This window comes from Sesamum indicum, linkage group LG2, assembly GCF_026168435.1.
Source record: "Sesamum indicum cultivar Baizhima isolate 11 linkage group LG2, ASM2616843v1, whole genome shotgun sequence".
Lineage (NCBI taxonomy): Eukaryota > Viridiplantae > Streptophyta > Magnoliopsida > Lamiales > Pedaliaceae > Sesamum > Sesamum indicum.
In genome coordinates, this window is record NC_142658.1 from 4,437,612 (window position 1) to 4,456,748 (window position 19,137).

Genomic DNA, 19,137 nt, shown 5'->3' on the forward strand with positions numbered 1-19,137 from the left:
CATTCTGTGAATCTCTTATTCATCATATGCCCACTGAACCGCCATAAATGAAAAAGATAATGGAACCGTAAGAGATATTTATTTATTATGATTATTTTTTTTTAACGTTCTCACGCACCCAACATAAACACCCAAAATTCGAAAACTAATCATAAAACCTCTCAAAGAAAAGTTTTGTGTTTAAACTATTGGGTTGTATTATTGGGAACAAATTCATTTAAAATTTGTAGGTTCGGCTCCCACGTATCTAATGGACCAGCTGATTAGTAGTTTCAAATGAGTGGTTGGGATATTTGAAAAATGGCAAATATACAAAGACGTAGAAGAAAACTATATATAAATCATGATTTGACTTCATCTACTCACATTTGGACATGCATATATGTATCTACAGATTAGACTGAAAAGACAAAAAATAAAATTTTCAAAATTGTCAATTTTCTTCACCAACTAATCGGTGAATTTGAAGTTCTTGTCCTTTTTTCCCATGGAGAAGGGAAGACATGTTGCATATTGGGGTTGTTTCGAGCCACACCATTTTTGCTCTTTAACATTTTGAGGGATTTTTTAGGTGTTTTTAAGAGTTACATATATACAGTAGTCCTCGTTGCTCTCGTAGTCGCCACAAGCATATAAAAAAGAAACTGTAGTATAAGATAAAGAGAAAAAAAATTGTGAAACAAAACAATCATGTTGTGAGGAAATGAGAAAAAAAAAAGAGTCCGTAAGAAGAAAAAAAACTGCTGAATGAGGTGATATAGAAAAAAGATAAATTGCAATTTTAAATTTATTAAGAATATAAAGTTTGTGAGAGAAAAAAAATGCATAAAGAATTCAAGTGAGATATATATAAAGAAAGTATTAAATTACTATACTCATTTTTGGACAACATAAAATAAAAAGTAAATTTAAGTATTCAAAAGTTGGTAAAAACAAAAAAAACCTCTTGTAATATTATAGATATATATATATATATCTTTTTAAAACAATTAATGAGCGATTATGTTTATTTGGTTTAACAAATATTTAGGAAGCTCAGTAGTGCGTCCAAGACCCTTTCCGACTCTGTTGAGGTTTTGATGGTTTAATTTGAGGTTATGTAGCAGTTCATGCTGACTACACTAACTCTAATAATTCTAGCCTTCTGAAAATGGATGTCAAGTGTCGATTACTTTCCTTGTATGAAAATCCATTCTCCTACCAGCTTGTCATTTGGTTCCCTTTTCCTTTTTGTCCTCTTATATTTTGAAACCAGGGGCGTAGAGTTATTTCCACACTCACCTTTATCACCTTCCTGGACACCACTTCTCTTTTACCGTCTAATCACAAAACCTTAAACGGTTGGGCAACACTACAGCACTTGTTTTGCATTGAGCTCTCAAATTCCATGCTCCATTACTATTGCCTAACCCAATATCCAGCATTCAAATTTGTTTACAAGTAAAATTTTCTTCCTCATACAAAAGATATGATCTTCCTACTATTGGAACATTGCATGTGCTCCATTTCTGAATTTGTATTCCAAGTGAACGAACCCATCTTTTTCTTGTCCTTCCGCACAAAGCATGGATATTTATAGGAAAAGATTCTAGTGAAATGAGTCGGGTAGCATTCAATATCAAATTAATGTAACACAGAGCTATCTTCCTCAAATGCTGCTTCCGAATTTGCATTTGTTTTTTACTATTTCTATGTGATCAAATCAATGACCAATACAATCAAATAATAACACTATTAGTACAAAGTATTGTGTTGGGGTTCTGTTTGAATGTGGAACTCATCTCAATTAATTATGAGGAACAACGGGAGCAGAGTAATCTGAATAAATACTGTCGGTCACAACTCAATATCTTTACAGGTACAGTGATTGGTCGTTAATTTCCTATTCAAAATTGCAGCCTAGTATGGTTTTATATTACAGAGATACTTTTTGTTCCTGCTGAGTGTCTCAGTGCCATGTAATTGAGTTAACTCTATATCCATATCAAGGCCGGAAAAGAAAAGCAAAAGAAAGAAAGATGACAAAAGCAATTCTTACTAGTTAGTATCAAAATGTGCAATGCAATCCCAGTGTTATATACTCAGCAGCCATTGGGTACACCACAAGTATCCTGCAAAGTTTGCAATTCAGGCAAATTATTCATAAATGACAGTCTTATCGAAATAAATGGGAAAGTTCTCGGGAGAAACAGGACCACCAAGGTCCCTGGTGATTTCCAGCATCACGATTTAAAGAATGCACAGGTTTTATTTCCCAAACAAAAATACCTTTACTTCTTGTAGGAGTTCCTCAAGTTCAATTATGATCTCACTGAAGGAAGGTCGGTTGCTAGGAACTGCTTCCCAACATCTTTGCATCAGGTCTAACAGCTTGGGATGTGCATTTTTTGGGAGTTCAGGGCGAAGACCCTATCACATACAAGACATGCAAATCAAAGTTGCTACCATATTCCTCGCTTCAGTCAAATTAATTTTGTTAATAACCTCTGCTCAAGTACTGAGGTTTCGAGTAGAAAAATTATTTTTACCAGCCAAACTTGCAGGCTGATCCTACCTGAGATTTCTCCAATTTTGGTTTATATTGCTCAGTTTTGATTTCACTGATGTTGCAAAAATTGCAAGTTAAACAGATTATAAGTTTTGACTCTATGTCAAGCATATAGAATTACACGAAGAATAATTATGGATTAGGAGATGCAGAATCATAAATTAATGGCAATTTTTGTTGCATAACATCCCACAGACGACCAAACAGAACATGTCATGGATAAGTTCACAAACCTGTCTCACTCCCAGGGCAGCTTGCAGAGGAGTCATGGTATCATAAGGAACCTGCAAGTAAGAAAGAAAAAGAAGATGGATGAATCCATGAATCGTACTTGTGTAAGCCGCATGGATCTTTTCTTGAACCAAGTTTTATTTAGATGACAAAAATTCAAAAATACCTTGGCGGTCACAAGCTCCCAAAGAACTATAGCAAAACTGAACACATCTGCTTTCTGGTCATATGGTTGATGATTTATCACCTGGGTGAAACAAGGATGAGAAACGCGTAACAGGTTAGATAGCAACTAAGACGCAAAGAAAATAAATAAAAGAGAGAATATGTGCAAATGGTATGTTGGCAATCAATACATTCAGATTTGAGAGCACCAGCCCAAGATTTTATTAAAAAAAACCATCGAGTACATAGAAATTGAGAAAGAGCCAGTTCTTTTGCCAGGCATGTGTATCTACGGAACAACGTTTGAGTTGCACAGCACAAATGTATTTCGTTTAACTTATTCATCTTCATTGATTACAGTTAAATTGTACATGTAATTGTTAACATTAATAACATCTCAAACAGCATTTTAAGATATTAACATATTGGACATTGAAAGCAGATTTAACTCAAGCCATTAATGTGTATAGTTATATCCAAAGCATTTTGGCTATGAGGGAAGAAAGTTGTCACAGTAATCAAAATAGTGAATCGACAATGAAGTGTTGAAAACAACACAATTGCAGAGTCATAAAAGTACTGCCCTGGTACAAGTTAAAAAGGGTTGTACCTCTGGTGCCATCCACCGATAGGTTCCAGTCTCCGCTGTCATCACCCCACCATTGTTCTGGAACCGAGCAACTCCAAAATCTGCCACCTTAACAACCTTGAAACAAATTACCAGACATATCAGCATAAGTTATTAACTGAAAAGAAATTCTAAAGGATTCAGCATTTTTCCAGGAATTGACAGAGAAAACAGATCTCCATGCTTTCTGTCCTCACATTCAATCAAGTAAGAAGGCATACAGCAGAAGTTCTTGATTTACACTCCATAAATCAACTTACTATCTGTGTGATTAAATGAGGAAAATGACCTCATATTATGATCGCCTTTACAGGGTGAAAAAGTCAACTGATCTTACATTGTCCAGAGTGAAGACAACCGAACCTGGTTTTGGGGTGTTTATTCCCTTCCCGTTGATATATTGAATCCCCAGCCCTTACATGCAGTCCAATACTGAGGAAATCATTCCATAATACTTTATGGCATGCCATATAACCACCATGTGCAGCTCAGAGACTGAATTCCCCACATCACATTAATGTAGAAATTAATTCCATGACCCTAATGATTTATGTAAATCCTATGTATTCGATCAGAAAGATGAAGGGAGCATCAAACATCAAGATGCAATTAACAGTCCGAGCCAAAAATCTGAATTCTGATGGACTTACATTGCAAGTGTCCATAAGCAAATTTGCAGTCTTCAAATCCCTGTGAATAACATTCTTCTGATGCAGATACTCCATCCCTTTGCAGACATCAATTGCAAACTTCAACAACTGCGGGAGCTTCAAGACAAGATGATGCTTATGCAAATATTCATATAGGCTCCCCCCAGGCATGTACTCTGGAAACAAGACCCAGGTGACATAGATAAATCAGAGAGCATCCAGAACTAGTCCAAGTAAAAAGTGCAGCAGAATTATCCGGTGGCTTTCAATGCAACAAGCAGAGACATGAGCACAAGAATGTCAAATAAATTAACAGAAATATAGCAGTTCGTTCAATGGTTGGCGTAATTTGAAATTGGTTTCAGACTTAACACTTACAATAAAAACTTCTACTAGCAAATTTTAGCTTATAGGAATATTTTAATGAAATTTATATAATTTGAGAAACTATCAGAAGAGGAATAATATAATTAAAAAATGCCACTTTCTCCTAGAAAGTGCAGTACCTGTGACTATGCATAAATGTGGTAACTTTGTACAAGCACCAATGAAACGTACAACATTTCCATGTTGTACCTGTCTGCACCCAAACAAACAGAAGTTATTGTAATATCATTCTATAATTTCCTTAAGTAGAATTGGAAAATGTTAAGTTCTATATAAGTGGACTAGGGTGTGTTAGCACAGTTGCAAAGTACTCTAAAAGTCACCATTCAAAATTTCAACTGCATATATTGGATGTTTTATTCTTGCTTTTCTATTTCTTTTTATCAAGGATAGGGTGAGAATAATGTTGATTTCAGAAGCAATCCAAGAGAAAGACAACTAATTGAGTGTCAAAAGAGCATGCAACAATTCAGCTGACTGCATTTGCTTGTTATGTTTTAGCTAGCGCAACAACATATTATGCTTAAGATAGTGATGACTTGTTAGAATTTTCATTACAAGGCATTGGCTACAAAAGAAGTTGATGATACCAATAAGAAAAATGCTATACAGAAGAAGCAGCACCAGTATGTCAAAGGAACTTTACGGATGAAGAGGAGGACATTGTAGAATGAAAATGAGAAATTAGGACAAGATACCCTCTTTTCCATGAAAACCACCTTGGCCTATATTTGTTAGATAACTCATGGAAGAGCTACAACTTACTATTCAGCAAATTAGCAACCAATTGACGCTTGAATGATTAATTTGAGGAACAACCACCATAAATACCTCAGAATAGCAACCTCCTGTGCAAACTCAACCTCCAGCGAGTTATTCAAATGTTCAGATCTAAGGACCTTGATAGCAACATCCTGACCAAGATATACTCCACGATACCTTGTTATTAAAAACATGTTGGAATGTCAGCATAATAGGGAAGATGGAAAAAGCAAATCAAGAAATTCTACATATGGCAGTGAACTAACAGATCTCCACAAGATCCAGCAGCAATTTTTTCCCCAATCTTCAACAATCTCCAATCAATTTCCCAATCTTCAGTTTTGGTTTGTGCAGCAATAGCTTTCTCCACAATTGACTGGGAGTGTGAAGAACCTGACCATGATCCCTAAATAAAACGAAGCACAGAACTTGAGACGCAACTCTGATCTTCACCTATAGACAAGGCGACTCTTAAAGAACAGATAGAGAATTTGACAGGCCACATCACCATAAGAAGAGGAGAGGCAATAATAAATGGTAATTTAGGCAGTTCAAGAGTAACACTCATGACATAAAAGAGGTTGGATAGGGATCAGACATGTCATTCAAAAAATTTGAGGGTTGACTCTCTCAAAACTCAATATCTTTATTTTCTTAAGTTCACACATGTTCCTTATGTAAGCATATAGGAGAATTATCTACATGTAACTAGCATGAAGCAATAAGAGTTTTCAATCAGCCTTACAGAAAAGATCGATCACTGTGCAAGAGACATATAAGATACAAAACAATGAGTCTGGTGGACATGGCTCCTCTTAGATATGCACCAACTTGTTGACAGTGTTGAGAAAAAACTTTGGTCCTATTTTTATGTTTGTTGCATTCAATATTTTCTTCGATAATGTATACCTAGCCTACATCAGGGATGAAAAAATAGAATGGTCAAACTAAGTTCAAGTAGAGTCAATAATAGCTCGTTGTGAGCCGTTCATCAAGCCAAGCATTAACATGTCCAAGCACTTTTTCGGATAGCCAAAAGGTAAGGATCACAGAAAAGAACACCAAGCTACCCTAGTTTAATTAGTCTGAGTTTGGACTAATCCAAGATTGGTTTCTTAGGAAGTCAAACCAATGTCAATCTGATTTTAACCTTGTTAAAGCATTTCAATCGACGGCAATACTCAATTGTAACATACTATTGGGTGTAAATCTGTAATTCTCAAAATTAAGTTTGCATTTTGAAAATTAATGTAGAAGTATGGCAACTTAAACCAGGTTCTGCAGGAATGTACTATTTTCAATAGACTAGGCTTTGATGCCCAATTTACCTATCATGCAGCATGGGACCATGAAGCAAAAATTACATGAACTTTAGTTTTAGGAGCCAAAAAGTAAAAAGAATCCATAACATTGGATTAGAAGAACACTGAATATAGAAGACCAGAACAAGGAGGAGGATAGAAGGGAAAGAGCCGGCATGAGAAACAAAATGAGATAATTATAGTCCGTAACAGCTACCTCACTTCCAGCAATTGCTTTTACCATAGCATCATATAAACCTTCAGTATCCTACAGACAATATTGCAAAGTCAGGAACATTTCCACGCAGTTCCCAGTAAAAAATAAAGCATAATCTTGGTTCCCTTTATGAGTAATTACATGCAGTCCTGTGACAATTATAATGTATGCACATCTGCTAAAAGTTGATTTGAGCAAAATAATGTTTGGCCTTTCCGATGCAAAAAATTGTAGTTCATTTATTGGTTGTAACTCAAAGCATATGGGGAGAAATTATAAACCTTCAATGGTATATGTATCTAGGTATGGCTTGAGTATATCCGAAACAAACAAGTTTCTTACAGGTATCAACTTATAGTTTACATAAATTTACATTATAGAATTATCCGCATGAATTTCTTATGTGCAATGCTGGTTTCAAGGGGGGAATAGTATTCTATCTCTTATGTTGGATCCAGATACCACAATTACTCCACATGTAATGCAAAATGCATGATTCTGAAATAGAGCTTAAATTCACAAATTTGATTAGTCTAAACCAAGTCACCTCAGTATTCCATCCATCAACAACAAATACATCCAAAGAGTAGCCATCTGTTGTGGAAAATACATGAGCTTCACGAATATTAAGTCCTATGTCTGAGAGTAAAGCTGAAAGCTGCAAAAGAGATAAACATTCAAAAGTTTCTACAGTGTAGGGACAAGTATAATCTGAATCATCCGTTGCTAAAGTCACAAGATACGACAAATATACACGAGCAGAGAGAGAGGAAAAAGTATGACAAAGAAGAAAGAGATAAAGGGAGAAAGAAAGGAAAGAAAAAGAATCAAAAGCAGAAGACAGCCACATGCTCCAGTACCGGGTTATCAAGCTTAACTGGCAAAACAATACTGACGCTGCTCCATTTTGCTCGGAGAACAACGACAGCAGCTTTTAGAAAGTTGACCAAGAACATATGCAGTATAGCCACTGCTGGAGTAATGAAAACACTAGAAAATGAAGCCCAAAGCATTGCAAATCATCTCCTACCCCCAGAACATATCTACCAAAATAAAGCAGAATCACCCTCTTATCTACCTGACTGAGAAGCTTTGGCTTGTCAATAGTTGAAAATATAATTTCATGAATTGGCGTCTGCGATGTTTCCTGCCTGCAACAACATCTATATATTAAATCTACATTTTTTAAAATGGAGTAGACCGAATAGTAGACTTATCATATAATTACATATCATGAGAAGTGTAATGCCACAATTCGCCAAAATACCTATTCTATAAAACCAACATACTTCAGACTCTAATCAAAACTATCACAAAATTTTTGGGGCAACTAAAGCATGACCATATATCCACCAAAACATAATAGGCCCAACTGTAGTTCTAGATCAAAGACAGCAAACAAGTCTTGATCATCCATACTTGTAGTTCTTTAAAAGTTGTTCTAACCTAAATTTCCATGATAGATTGATTTAGCTTCTCCATCATTATTGTGTGAAAACTTAATCAAACATTTAAAGGGATAACCAATTGATTTCCCCCTCCAACAAGCCAAGGACCAAAAGCGAAAGAATGGACAAGAATTACCTTCTGGAAAGATCTTCTGCAGAAGTTTCCCTGTTTATACCATCCGAAATCTTCCTAACGTCCAAATTTAGATCCTCAAGCTTAGAACAAGTCTCAAAGTCACCCCCAGAGTTCCTGTTTTCAGTTACAGTCAGAGGATAAAAGGACTAGTAGCCACATCAACACATCCACAAGCATACAGCAACTTCACCTCAGCTAGCAGCAGATTATTATGTAGACTAATGAGGTGATGATCCTTGCAATTGCTTAACCATCTACTTAACATGATAAGTACCTGTCATTGAGTGACTGGACACCGTTGCTGACACTACCATGTGGGAGTGAGACGGGGGGGACACTCAGAACTTGTTCGCCGTCAAGATCATCACCTCTAGATCCAACATTCTGCGCAAGGATAAACAATAAAGAAACAGAAGGACAAGCATGATGTATATATAGCTGAAAAGACCCTTGGATGAATAAATAAGTTCTGCAAATAAAATGCATCAAACTTGACGAGAAGTGAACCAATGTTCTCATGAAGGACAAACATCTTAGATTACTATCCTAGGCAAAGCAAAGTTATCATATTTGAACTTTCTGCAGTTTGCAGAAAAAGGCAGACAGGGAAAGGTGCCTTGCAAGGCAAACATAGCAAAGTTCAAACTCATTTGCGCTAGTTTTTCTAAGACATTAGCTCAGGCTACAATAAGCAAGATGTATTTCTGTGGGGAACTTACCAAGGTATACTGTTGGTGAAACTATTCTAGTATACAAACCTCAGTTACAAATATGACCAGATAAGTTTCCATCCTTTCCATGCTTGATTTGGATAATAAGCTAAAATAAGTAAACGTTATATATCAGGATTACTTAACCAGAACGTTCCATGAATCTCATTTCCTTGTAAACAATGACATGTTGTAGACTCAATACTTCAAAGTTGCTTCTTTTTCAGCCCTGCCCTATTAGTTCTTTAAATTCTTTCTCTCTGCTCTTACACTTATCCAGAGAACGGACATCCCATCCATATTCTTGTCACCTTCCTACAATATAATATCCGAACCATGTAAAACATAATAGAGTAAATTCATGGTCTTAAAGCTCCAATGACACTAGAAGCATAATACTATTTCCACTGGGTTGTGGATCATTTTATGTCCTATTCAACCATGGATCATCTTAAAAATGTGGTATCTGACCAAGTACCAAAGGACAACAAATCTTTTTACCTCCATAAAACGGATGTGGAAAACAGGTCGATTATCAGGATCCTTTGCCCTTGTTAGAAGCTTTTGATGTAACAACACATCTTCCACTCTATCCATGTTGATATCCAGCCCATAACTGAAAAACACAATAACACCAAAATCCATCAAGGCGCAGCACCAGAATATCTGGAACAATAATTGAGTAAACATTTACAAAAGATACTAACCATTGATTCGATCAAATTTTACTACTGAATATAAGCTCCAAAACCCCAACCCCTTCCCTAAGTGCCAACTATCGAATATGAGACATAACTCTAAGAGATGTATCACTAAAAAATCTACTCAAAGTACCACACACTTTCTTAAAGACCTCAGCTTCATATCTTTTTAATCCAGTGTAATACAACAAAATCCTATAGTAATAATTCAATACATTCAAGCTTAAATCAAAAGCATGTGTTTCAGTAGAATCTAGCATACATACATACACGAAGTGGAAAAGTAAAGCCACAATTCATACATATATATATGCATACTTCACCAATAGATTCAACAAGTACATAAAGTACAACCTTTTTCTCTAGGAATAGTATAATACACAGAACATTAACAATCCTATGCACACAAAAGCAAAGTAAAAAAGAATACTGAATGATTCAGAACTACATACACCCGCTTTTTCTTATTCAGAACATACACGCTCAGAATTCATCAATAAACTTATACACATATTTAGGGGGAAAAGAAGTTTTAAAATGAAAAAAGAAAAAAACACTAATCAATTCAACACACACACGTATAAGTATCCGTTTATTATACATTTCACACTACACACACAGACCTCGGAGGCAGGCGATTGAAGTGAGCCTCCAACAGCTCGCGGAAATCAGGATTACTAATGGCCTCTTCGTTTCTATTCTCTATCAGCCGATTATACACATCATTCCTGATGACATCGTTTCCTCCTCCGCCACTTCCTCCGCCAAAGCTGCCGTAGCTCCGCGGCGGCGACGAACTCTCCCCTACCTCCTCCACGAAATCCATATATGCATACGGCAATAAGTACGTATATATACACCTCTATATACAGCAAAAATATTATTGTCACGTGTTAAAAAGAGAGAGAGAGAGAGAGAGATTAAGCAAGCTAAATGACTTCCATCGGAACGGTATCTTTTATCCCAACGGTCGGTAGAATCTAAAAAGAGGGGGGCGGGATTGGGTATTTCACCGAGAAGGGAGGGGCAAATTTGTCCTCCATTACTGTAGCAGACAGAGGTTTTGTTCACAAAAACTGTACTGTAATAAGAGAGAGAAAATTTTGGTTTGAAGTTGAAGAATGTCAGTTTTTGGTTCTTCTGATAAAGACTACAGACCCCTCTGGTTTATAGACTTTACTTGCAAACAAATGTGTCTGGTTGTGTGAGAGAGAAAGACACAGAGAGAAGCAAGTGTGTGTTGTGTGTGTGTGTGTGAGAGAGAGAGAGAGAGAAAGACACAGAGAGAAGCAAGTGTGTGTTGTTGTGTGTGTGTGAGAGAGGGAGAGAGAGAGAGAGGAGGGAGGGAGGTGGGGGACTATGGGAGGAAAAAGTGGAGTGGGGGTAGTGGATAGGGTTCTGGATATGTAAATAAAAAATATAGGGGGGGGTTGGGGTTGGGGTTGTTAGATAAACCTAATTAAGGATTTGTGTACAAATTACGGGCGGGGGCACTGGACCTTGTAAGAATTACGGGTTTGTGATCAATGCACCCGCGTTTTCTTTGCTTTCTGTTTACACTTTTTCTTCTTCCTTTTTGGTCAAAATCTTTCTTTTACCCAAACCCACAGCTTATAGTTTTTTTTTTTTATTTTGTTCTTGAAAATCAAAGCATACTGTCTGTAGCATACATCGGGCTTCAATTTTCTTTCCTTTGTTCTTTCAATATATGTATGTGAATTATTTTTAAAAAAATGACTAATCTTTTTTAAATATTTTTATCTGAATAAGAAAAACTTAAGTGGGAAAGCACCTCAATTTGATATTCTTAAACTTATTTGGTTATTACGACTGAAAAAGTATGAAATTAGAAATTAGCCTTTGTAGAATAATTGCATTCGTATGTTGACAATTAAAGATGGGGTTCAATCTTTAAAGGTCGTATGTCGCCCGATGTCTGGGTTGAAAATACAGAAAACGGGCTTGGAATTTGCACAAAAAATAAGCGCGGGACTTGACTCGATGTCGGTACTCCAACGCTCAAATCAAATCGCTTCTATAAATAGATCGTGCATCTGTATGAATATAAATGCTAGTTAATATGTTCACCGTAAATGCTCGAGTATATATACCTAATACCAGTTGTATGGACGACACCTATTCGTCTATACGATATTGCCATGTGTCTCTCATCCCTTACCTTTTGCTGATTTGCGTACTTGATGGGCTCTTTTGAGCCTTTCATGATTGTGGGCCCATGTATTTTAAGCCTACTTTCACAATCTTGAATTTTATTTATTTTATCCGCATCAATGAAAATAATATTACACTTAATACATATTTAAAATGTGTTTGGATCGCTTACCTTTGTTCCATTTCCGTGACTTTAATTTTCATGTTTGGAAAGCTGATGAGGATCTTTGAGTTGAGAGTTTTAATTAAACAAGACAAATAAAATTGAAATGATTTATGAAATTAAAGGGAGAATGGAATTTGGTGCATGCCGATATGTATTATCCATCCGCTCACAGCCAAACTACCAATTGGCCGTAGTTTATTATTGTGGCTTGGAACTCTCAATTGTTTATTCAAATGCTACCGACTTGATAGAGTTGAATTGATTATGTGATCGTGTCGACAAAGAGTCCAAGTACTTATGAACGTATCTCCTTTCTACACTCATCAACACTGATTTTATGTATATTAAATGTGGTTCTTGGAACTACCAATCAATTTGAAATTTAATGCATGAATCACCCCCTCATGTTACATTAATTTATTACAATTCATCATCCTATAACTATGTATAATTTAATAATTATAGAGATGCATTGAAATATAAATCATGAAATATCATTATTATATACATATATATATATATTAAAGAACAAATATGGCCTCTATTATTTTTTAAAAAGATAAAGGATAAATTACAACGAGCTTCTTGAAATTTAGTATAATTACAAATATTCCCTGATATTTGATGAAAGTATATAATTTTTTGAATGGAGGTTTGTAATTATCAATTTTGCCCTTACTGTATTTTTTTTAAAAAATAAAAAATTATAAAATCGAATGATGTGGATAAAAAAAAATTCACTTACTCCATAAAAAATTCAGATATTTTAGAAAATAAATTAAATTATAATCCATAATCTATAAAGACATTGATCAGTTTACAACAAAAAATGAATGAAAACCTAACAGGGACCTACAGATTTGGCTGATTGTTAGAGGATGTTAAACTCCAAGGGCTATCGCTAAATTTTAATAATAATGTAATACTTATAATTATGCTAAATTTTAGGAAAATTTATTGTAATTTATCTAAAAACAAATATAGAAATATGTTGGAAATTTTAAAAGTTGTTTTACTTAGGTGCCATGTGACAAAAAAACTATAGATGTGAACATATATGTTCCTTTCCTTTTTTTTTGCCTTTTTTTTTTCTTGTTGTGTATATATATATATATAGTATAGAAATAAAGTAGCTTCCTACGCACGTGTCAATTTTATTTTCTCCTTTTCTATAAAAGGCTTTGGGTTTGGGACATGGACAAAACCCTAATAAGTCAATAAACTTGCAAATGTGATAACAAGTTGAATAAAGGTTATTTTTCCAATGTAAGTAAAGCTTCAGTCTTCAGCATAAATAATTTTAATTTAAATTGAGTTTGGTCGAAATTTAAATTAATTATATGATAAATATATAATATATTTATTATCTAATTGATATACAATTTAAAAAAAATAATATATTACTATAATTAGATTTTAATTCGGCCGAACTTGATTTGGACTAAAATCCACTCACAATGTTTATAGAATTGAGCTATTACCTAAAATTTCTACTCAAATTAGAATGTTCCTTATAATAAGAAGCAAAAATCATGTAAGAAGCAATTTGCCTTTACTGAAAAGTTGCAAAAATGTAATGAATTGGTTTTTGAGATTCAACCAAACTTCAACAACAAATTAGGCACAAGCAACTGTCATTCTCATGTTTATACCGTCAAGTGTTGAGGGTATAGGTATAGCAGCGAAGGCGTTTTGTCCGAACCAAAGGTAACCACAACGTTAGCCACGTAGTCTGTAGATGGATGATTAAGGGATACGTTTGTATTTACACACGTGACGAGGAGAATTTTAGGAAATTGATGTTAGGGATAATTTTATTGGTGGTTATTTGACCATTTACCTTCAGATTGTTGTTTGAAGTTTTCAGATGCCTTTTAACCACTGGTTAAGCGACAAATGCTTGTCCTCCAACTTACACAAAAAAGATAAACAGGCAAAAATTTTATCCCGAATCGGATATGATCAGAATAAAATTAATTATATAATAAATATAATAATTTGAGCCATTTTAACTTGAGTTATTATTATTAGTTAGAAAATAGCATGAAGACCATAAATTAATTACAGAGTAGAAATACAATGGACGTGTGGAAACAACGATGTAATAACAGCCTTCCTTTTTGAGTACTTTTAAGCATTTCTTGGGTAAAATGATTGAGGCTGTTTAAGGTAAGTAGTACATCACCGCACTCGGATTTTGATTTTATACCCAATTCATAAAGTGTACTACCACTAGACTACTGGGGTCTTAGACCCGTAAAAATTCGATCCACATTGAACAATTGAGGTTCATATTCTCTAATTATTCCAAAAAAATAAAATAATATTCTCCTTAATTTATCTAGAAGCGAATAGATACAACAGTTTCCGAGGATTATGTACATATACTTTTTGGATGAATTCTATGTGCCCATCTTTATATATTTTTAGATTTATTAATGGATGGATAATAACTTAAAAATTCACAACTCCCCAATTTTAATTTGAAATAAAATTCTATATAAAAAAGACTTCACCGGCCATGAGTGGGTCAACTAAAATTTAATTTCAAAAATAGAGCATATATAATGTCAAAGAATCTCCTCAGACATTGGATGCAAAGGTTGCAATTTCGTCAAACATGGGACATGTATTCATCTACATTTAACGGGTAATTGTATTTTTGGTTTCATATGTTATCAACTTTTTTAATTAGTCTTATTTATTATAATTTTTTCACATTATATTTAATAAGTTAGATTCTTTTGTTTTTTTTTTTAGTTTACGTGACTTTTCCATCCAATAGTTAACTGAGAAGTTACGGAATAATTAATCAAAATATGTCCGTGACTTACGCGTTAATTATTGGACAGAAAAGTCATGTGGGGACTGAAAATGAGAAAAATTTATATAACTTATTGAAAGTAGTATAAGAAAATCATAACAAATGATATTAAATTGTATATATCTTAATTTATGGGATTAAAAATATAATGTTTTGTTGTAGCTAACTCAAACTAATAACAATAGAATAATTATAAAAATAATATAAATAATAATTTCACTTAATATCGTCAAACAAGTACAGATCTATACCTAACCCCAAAACAATAAAATATAATTCCACGCTTTATACATTGGAAAGGAACATATAAAGCATAAGTCGCGACTTGCACGTCACGTTTTAGCATTTAATAATTTAGCAGTTTTTATTTTATCTGCCAGGGAGAAGATGTACTGATCGGCTTCCTCGTTCTGCCTATGTGATTCATGGTATTGGTACGTACGTATATTTCTAGAATACTTACAAGTAATGAGTCACGTTAAATAAGGATAAATTATTAAATTATAAAGATTTTTTTTTAAAATTTGTATTAATTATGAATATTCTCTTATTGTTTGAAAAAATATTAATACCCATCTGATTTAAATAATCATCTAATAATTAGCTCATTCCATTAGTCTCCGTTAGATTTTTATCTATTTTTTGTGATTAACTGATCAAACGCCCTTTTGGACTAAGAATTATAATTTTTAAAATTTTTAATTTTTTTTGTTAACTAAGTGGATAATCTTTAAAAAAATTTCATCCACTCTAGTCCGATTTTTAAAATTTTTTTTATTGTTTTAAGAAAATAATACAATAAGATCATACCTGACAATTTCATACCTTCATCTAAAAATTACATAATTTTATCAAACATCAAGGGGTACTTATAACTTTTCAAACAACGAGTGAGTATTCGTAATTATGTCAAACCTAATGAGAAGTCGTTGTAATTTATCTCGTTAAATAATGGGGAAATTATTAAAAATGTTTTGGAAATAATTTTTTTACATTTAAAAAATTCATCCAAATAATGTTTAATCTAAAAAGTCATTGGTTGAACTTTTTTACATTTTGAGGTATTTTATTTTTGTCATCAATTTAAGTTTCATAAAAAAGGGAAATGGGCACTTTGAAATGGTATCATAAATTATGACCACATGACATTGATTCTAGACAAGATGAACATTTTATTCTCATGAATGTATTTAACTTTTAAAGATGCTACTTTTTAGTGTGGTGTAAATGCAAATTTGGAACAAATTGGTACATAGTGATCAAATTAGCAATCATGAATGTTAGCATGGCAATGATTTGACATGGGGCTGCCCTCCATGCACATAAAAAGCTTCAAACATTTTATATATACAGTAAGTGAAATTATGGGAATATTTCCACAAGGGGCTGTTGTCAATAGTGCAAAGTTTTCACACTTGAGATTGGATAATGTGGATATCATGCTCCAAAAGTTGTCAATAGTGGAAAGTTACTTTTTTTTTTTTTTAATTTTTACATAGAATAAGATGTTAGATTTTATTTTAAAATTAAAAATTTGAATAGTTTGATTAAAGTAAAATTGTAAACTTTATAAATGTGAGTAATGAAAATTTTAAGAGAGTTTATTAAGATTTTGATAAATTATATTGACACCTCTTAAGGCTCGATTTTGATAATTTATTAATATTTTGATAAATTATATGCACAAATAATCATCGTCTTTTTTGCAAAATACAAAGACATATCCTGATATTGTAATTACAACTATATGCACCCCCTATTCAGAGGCAAAGCGTCTAAAAACACCTATGAAAAATATCACACTAACAACCCTTAGGGGGTTCGTCTGTAATTTTTCAAAAGATATGGAGTGATTGTATATTTTAGCCTCAAGAGATGTCGATATAATTTATCCTTAAGATTTTAGTAATGAGTTAATAATTTCTTTATTTTTTTTCTAAAGAAAGTTATAAGCTCATAATATTTTATTTTTTGGATCTTATAAACACTTTTATAGGATGTTTCTGTTTTTATTTATAGTTTCCAGCGTTTCTAATGAGATGAAAAAGCTTTAATGTCTTTTTGTATGAAATTTGAAAATATATTTGGATTATATGTTTCCAAAACTTGGTTTATAGGTATGAAAAATGAAAATTTATTTTATAAGATCTTAGCTTTATATCTAAAAGCTTATTTGCACATATTTTTGTTAAATATTTCACTCTTTCGCACATTTTATAAAATGTTCTAAATAAGAGAGTACGTGTAGGCTCATTCAAATACTCTGATTATAATATTTTATACTTTAAATTCATTTATGTAATTATCGACTGGTGCGTAAATTCATATTTTGAGTGATTCAAAAAAGATATATACATTTTTTAATTGTAAAATTTATACATTTCACAGCTATAATAAATATTTGCTCAACGATGGTAATATTAAACTACAAAAAAGGAATTCTACATATATATATACACACACACATAATTTGGGAAGAAACATTAAAGAATATTATCAATAGCATTCACCTACCAACAATATGAAAATTACACACACACACACAACACACAGTGTGAGAAGGGATTGGATTCCCCATCAATGTCAATCTCCTAACAAATATTATGCCAATCACAGATTTTTAAATAATAATAGATGAATATAATTATAATGGGAAACCGTCCATGACTCCCTATTGGGCTATGGGTCCACATCCAATGTGACGTTGATTCAATTGAAATTGGGAGTATAATAGCAAAAATGCCCCAAGTTTTTGGTGCTGGAGATGGGGCCTATGCAGATTGTATGTATCTGGTTGATGTGGAATTGGGCTCAAAGCTGACATTGGTGGACAGTGATGTAAACAAGATTTATTTCTGTTCCATCATTGTTCCTGTCATCAATATACAAGACGTTTTTACTGTCTGCTCTTTGAATACACAATCTTTGATTCCGTCTCATCTAATTTGTATACTCAAATTATCAGTCTTGAAAAATACTACGTGTGTCATCGTTTGATCATATATCGATCATATAATTAGTCCAATTTACTGACTTGGCCGTGAGAAGGGCTCTTCGAGTCTCGTTAGAGGATCTAAATCCTAGGTATTCAGGGGTGGTTTTTTTCGAATTCACATAATCTTATCAAATAGATTAAATTTCCGATCAAGATGGATATCAATAATGATATCATCATATTTCCAAAACCCATAATTTTCTTGGATACTCATCCACATGAATGGGAATGGTATGAAATCATCACTCACATGCAAATTATATACATAAAAATGGGTGTTGCAGAGGTAGAAAGAGAGCAGCACTAGTTGAGAAAGTTTTGTCCCAGTGATAAATACAAATATGGGACCAAAAAGTGTGTGTGTGAGTGGATAGAAATGTGAATCAGCCACATATATGGGAATTGTACTAAGAGGCAAAGTGGGAGTAGTTCTGATTGAATATGGGATACTGTACTCAACTATTTTCTGATATTTTTTACTACTTCCTTCACATAGATAGTGACATTATACCAAAAAAGAGAAACCAATTTTGGATATTTTTCATCAAATTGATGAAGATATTTATACAATATTATTTCCATGCCCTCCAATGTGGTACCAATTTGTGAAGTAATTAAAAAGGACAGCTTTTCTAGAAAGGCCTGTCCTATATTGGACCAAATTGTTATTTTGGGCTGTGTCTACTTCGCCCCCACATGTTTGATTTAGACTTCACACCAAGAATCGTAACCAAAGCTCATTGTTATCCACCCAATGCGTATAAATCTTTTATGGATCTCACGATTTTGTCTTTTAAAAAAAATAGAAACAAGAAACAACTCGAAATTTATATAAGTTGTTTTAACTTATGAAGCATCTGTCTCACATTAATTACTCCCAAAATATTAAAACCTTAAAGAAAAACCATAACTTTTAATTTTTAAGTTTAAAAAATTGCTTTATGAAAAAATTGAACTTTTTCAAATTTAAAAATTAAAGGTCAGTGAAGTTTTTGAAGGTTTCAATACTTTACGGTGGTAATTGATATGAGATGGATACTCCAGTTTATTTTAACTCCCAATTGATTATATAATTAAATTTAATTTGGCATTAAAT

General features: G+C 33.3%; 1 protein-coding gene across 1 annotated transcript; it reads right to left on the reverse strand.

Moving 5' to 3' along the window:
• Positions 1 to 1,758: 1,758 nt before the first annotated feature.
• LOC105179498 (serine/threonine-protein kinase STY8) lies at positions 1,759 to 11,259 on the reverse strand. Its single transcript, XM_011103148.3, has 16 exons — positions 10,508 to 11,259; positions 9,685 to 9,799; positions 8,748 to 8,857; positions 8,474 to 8,587; positions 7,968 to 8,040; positions 7,437 to 7,547; positions 6,890 to 6,940; positions 5,638 to 5,777; positions 5,441 to 5,548; positions 4,729 to 4,802; positions 4,223 to 4,398; positions 3,555 to 3,650; positions 2,946 to 3,026; positions 2,782 to 2,832; positions 2,269 to 2,409; positions 1,759 to 2,111 (listed from the first exon to the last, which is right to left on the reverse strand). The coding sequence occupies exons 1-16, from the start codon at positions 10,708 to 10,710 to the stop codon at positions 2,082 to 2,084; spliced, it is 1,674 nt and encodes a 557-aa protein (XP_011101450.1). The 5' UTR covers positions 10,711 to 11,259; the 3' UTR covers positions 1,759 to 2,081.
• Between the last annotated feature and the right edge of the window lie 7,878 nt (positions 11,260 to 19,137).

Coding starts and splice junctions, on each gene's coding strand:
- LOC105179498 (XM_011103148.3), bottom strand. CDS start 10,710: ATGGATTTCGTGGAGGAGGTAGGGGAGAGTTCGTCGCCGCCGCGGAGC. Junction 5,778..6,889: donor AAGCAATTGCTGGAAGTGAG/GTAGCTGTTACG, acceptor CGTTTTATTTAG/GGATCATGGTCAGGTTCTTC. Junction 2,410..2,781: donor CTGCCCTGGGAGTGAGACAG/GTTTGTGAACTT, acceptor TGTATGTGATAG/GGTCTTCGCCCTGAACTCCC.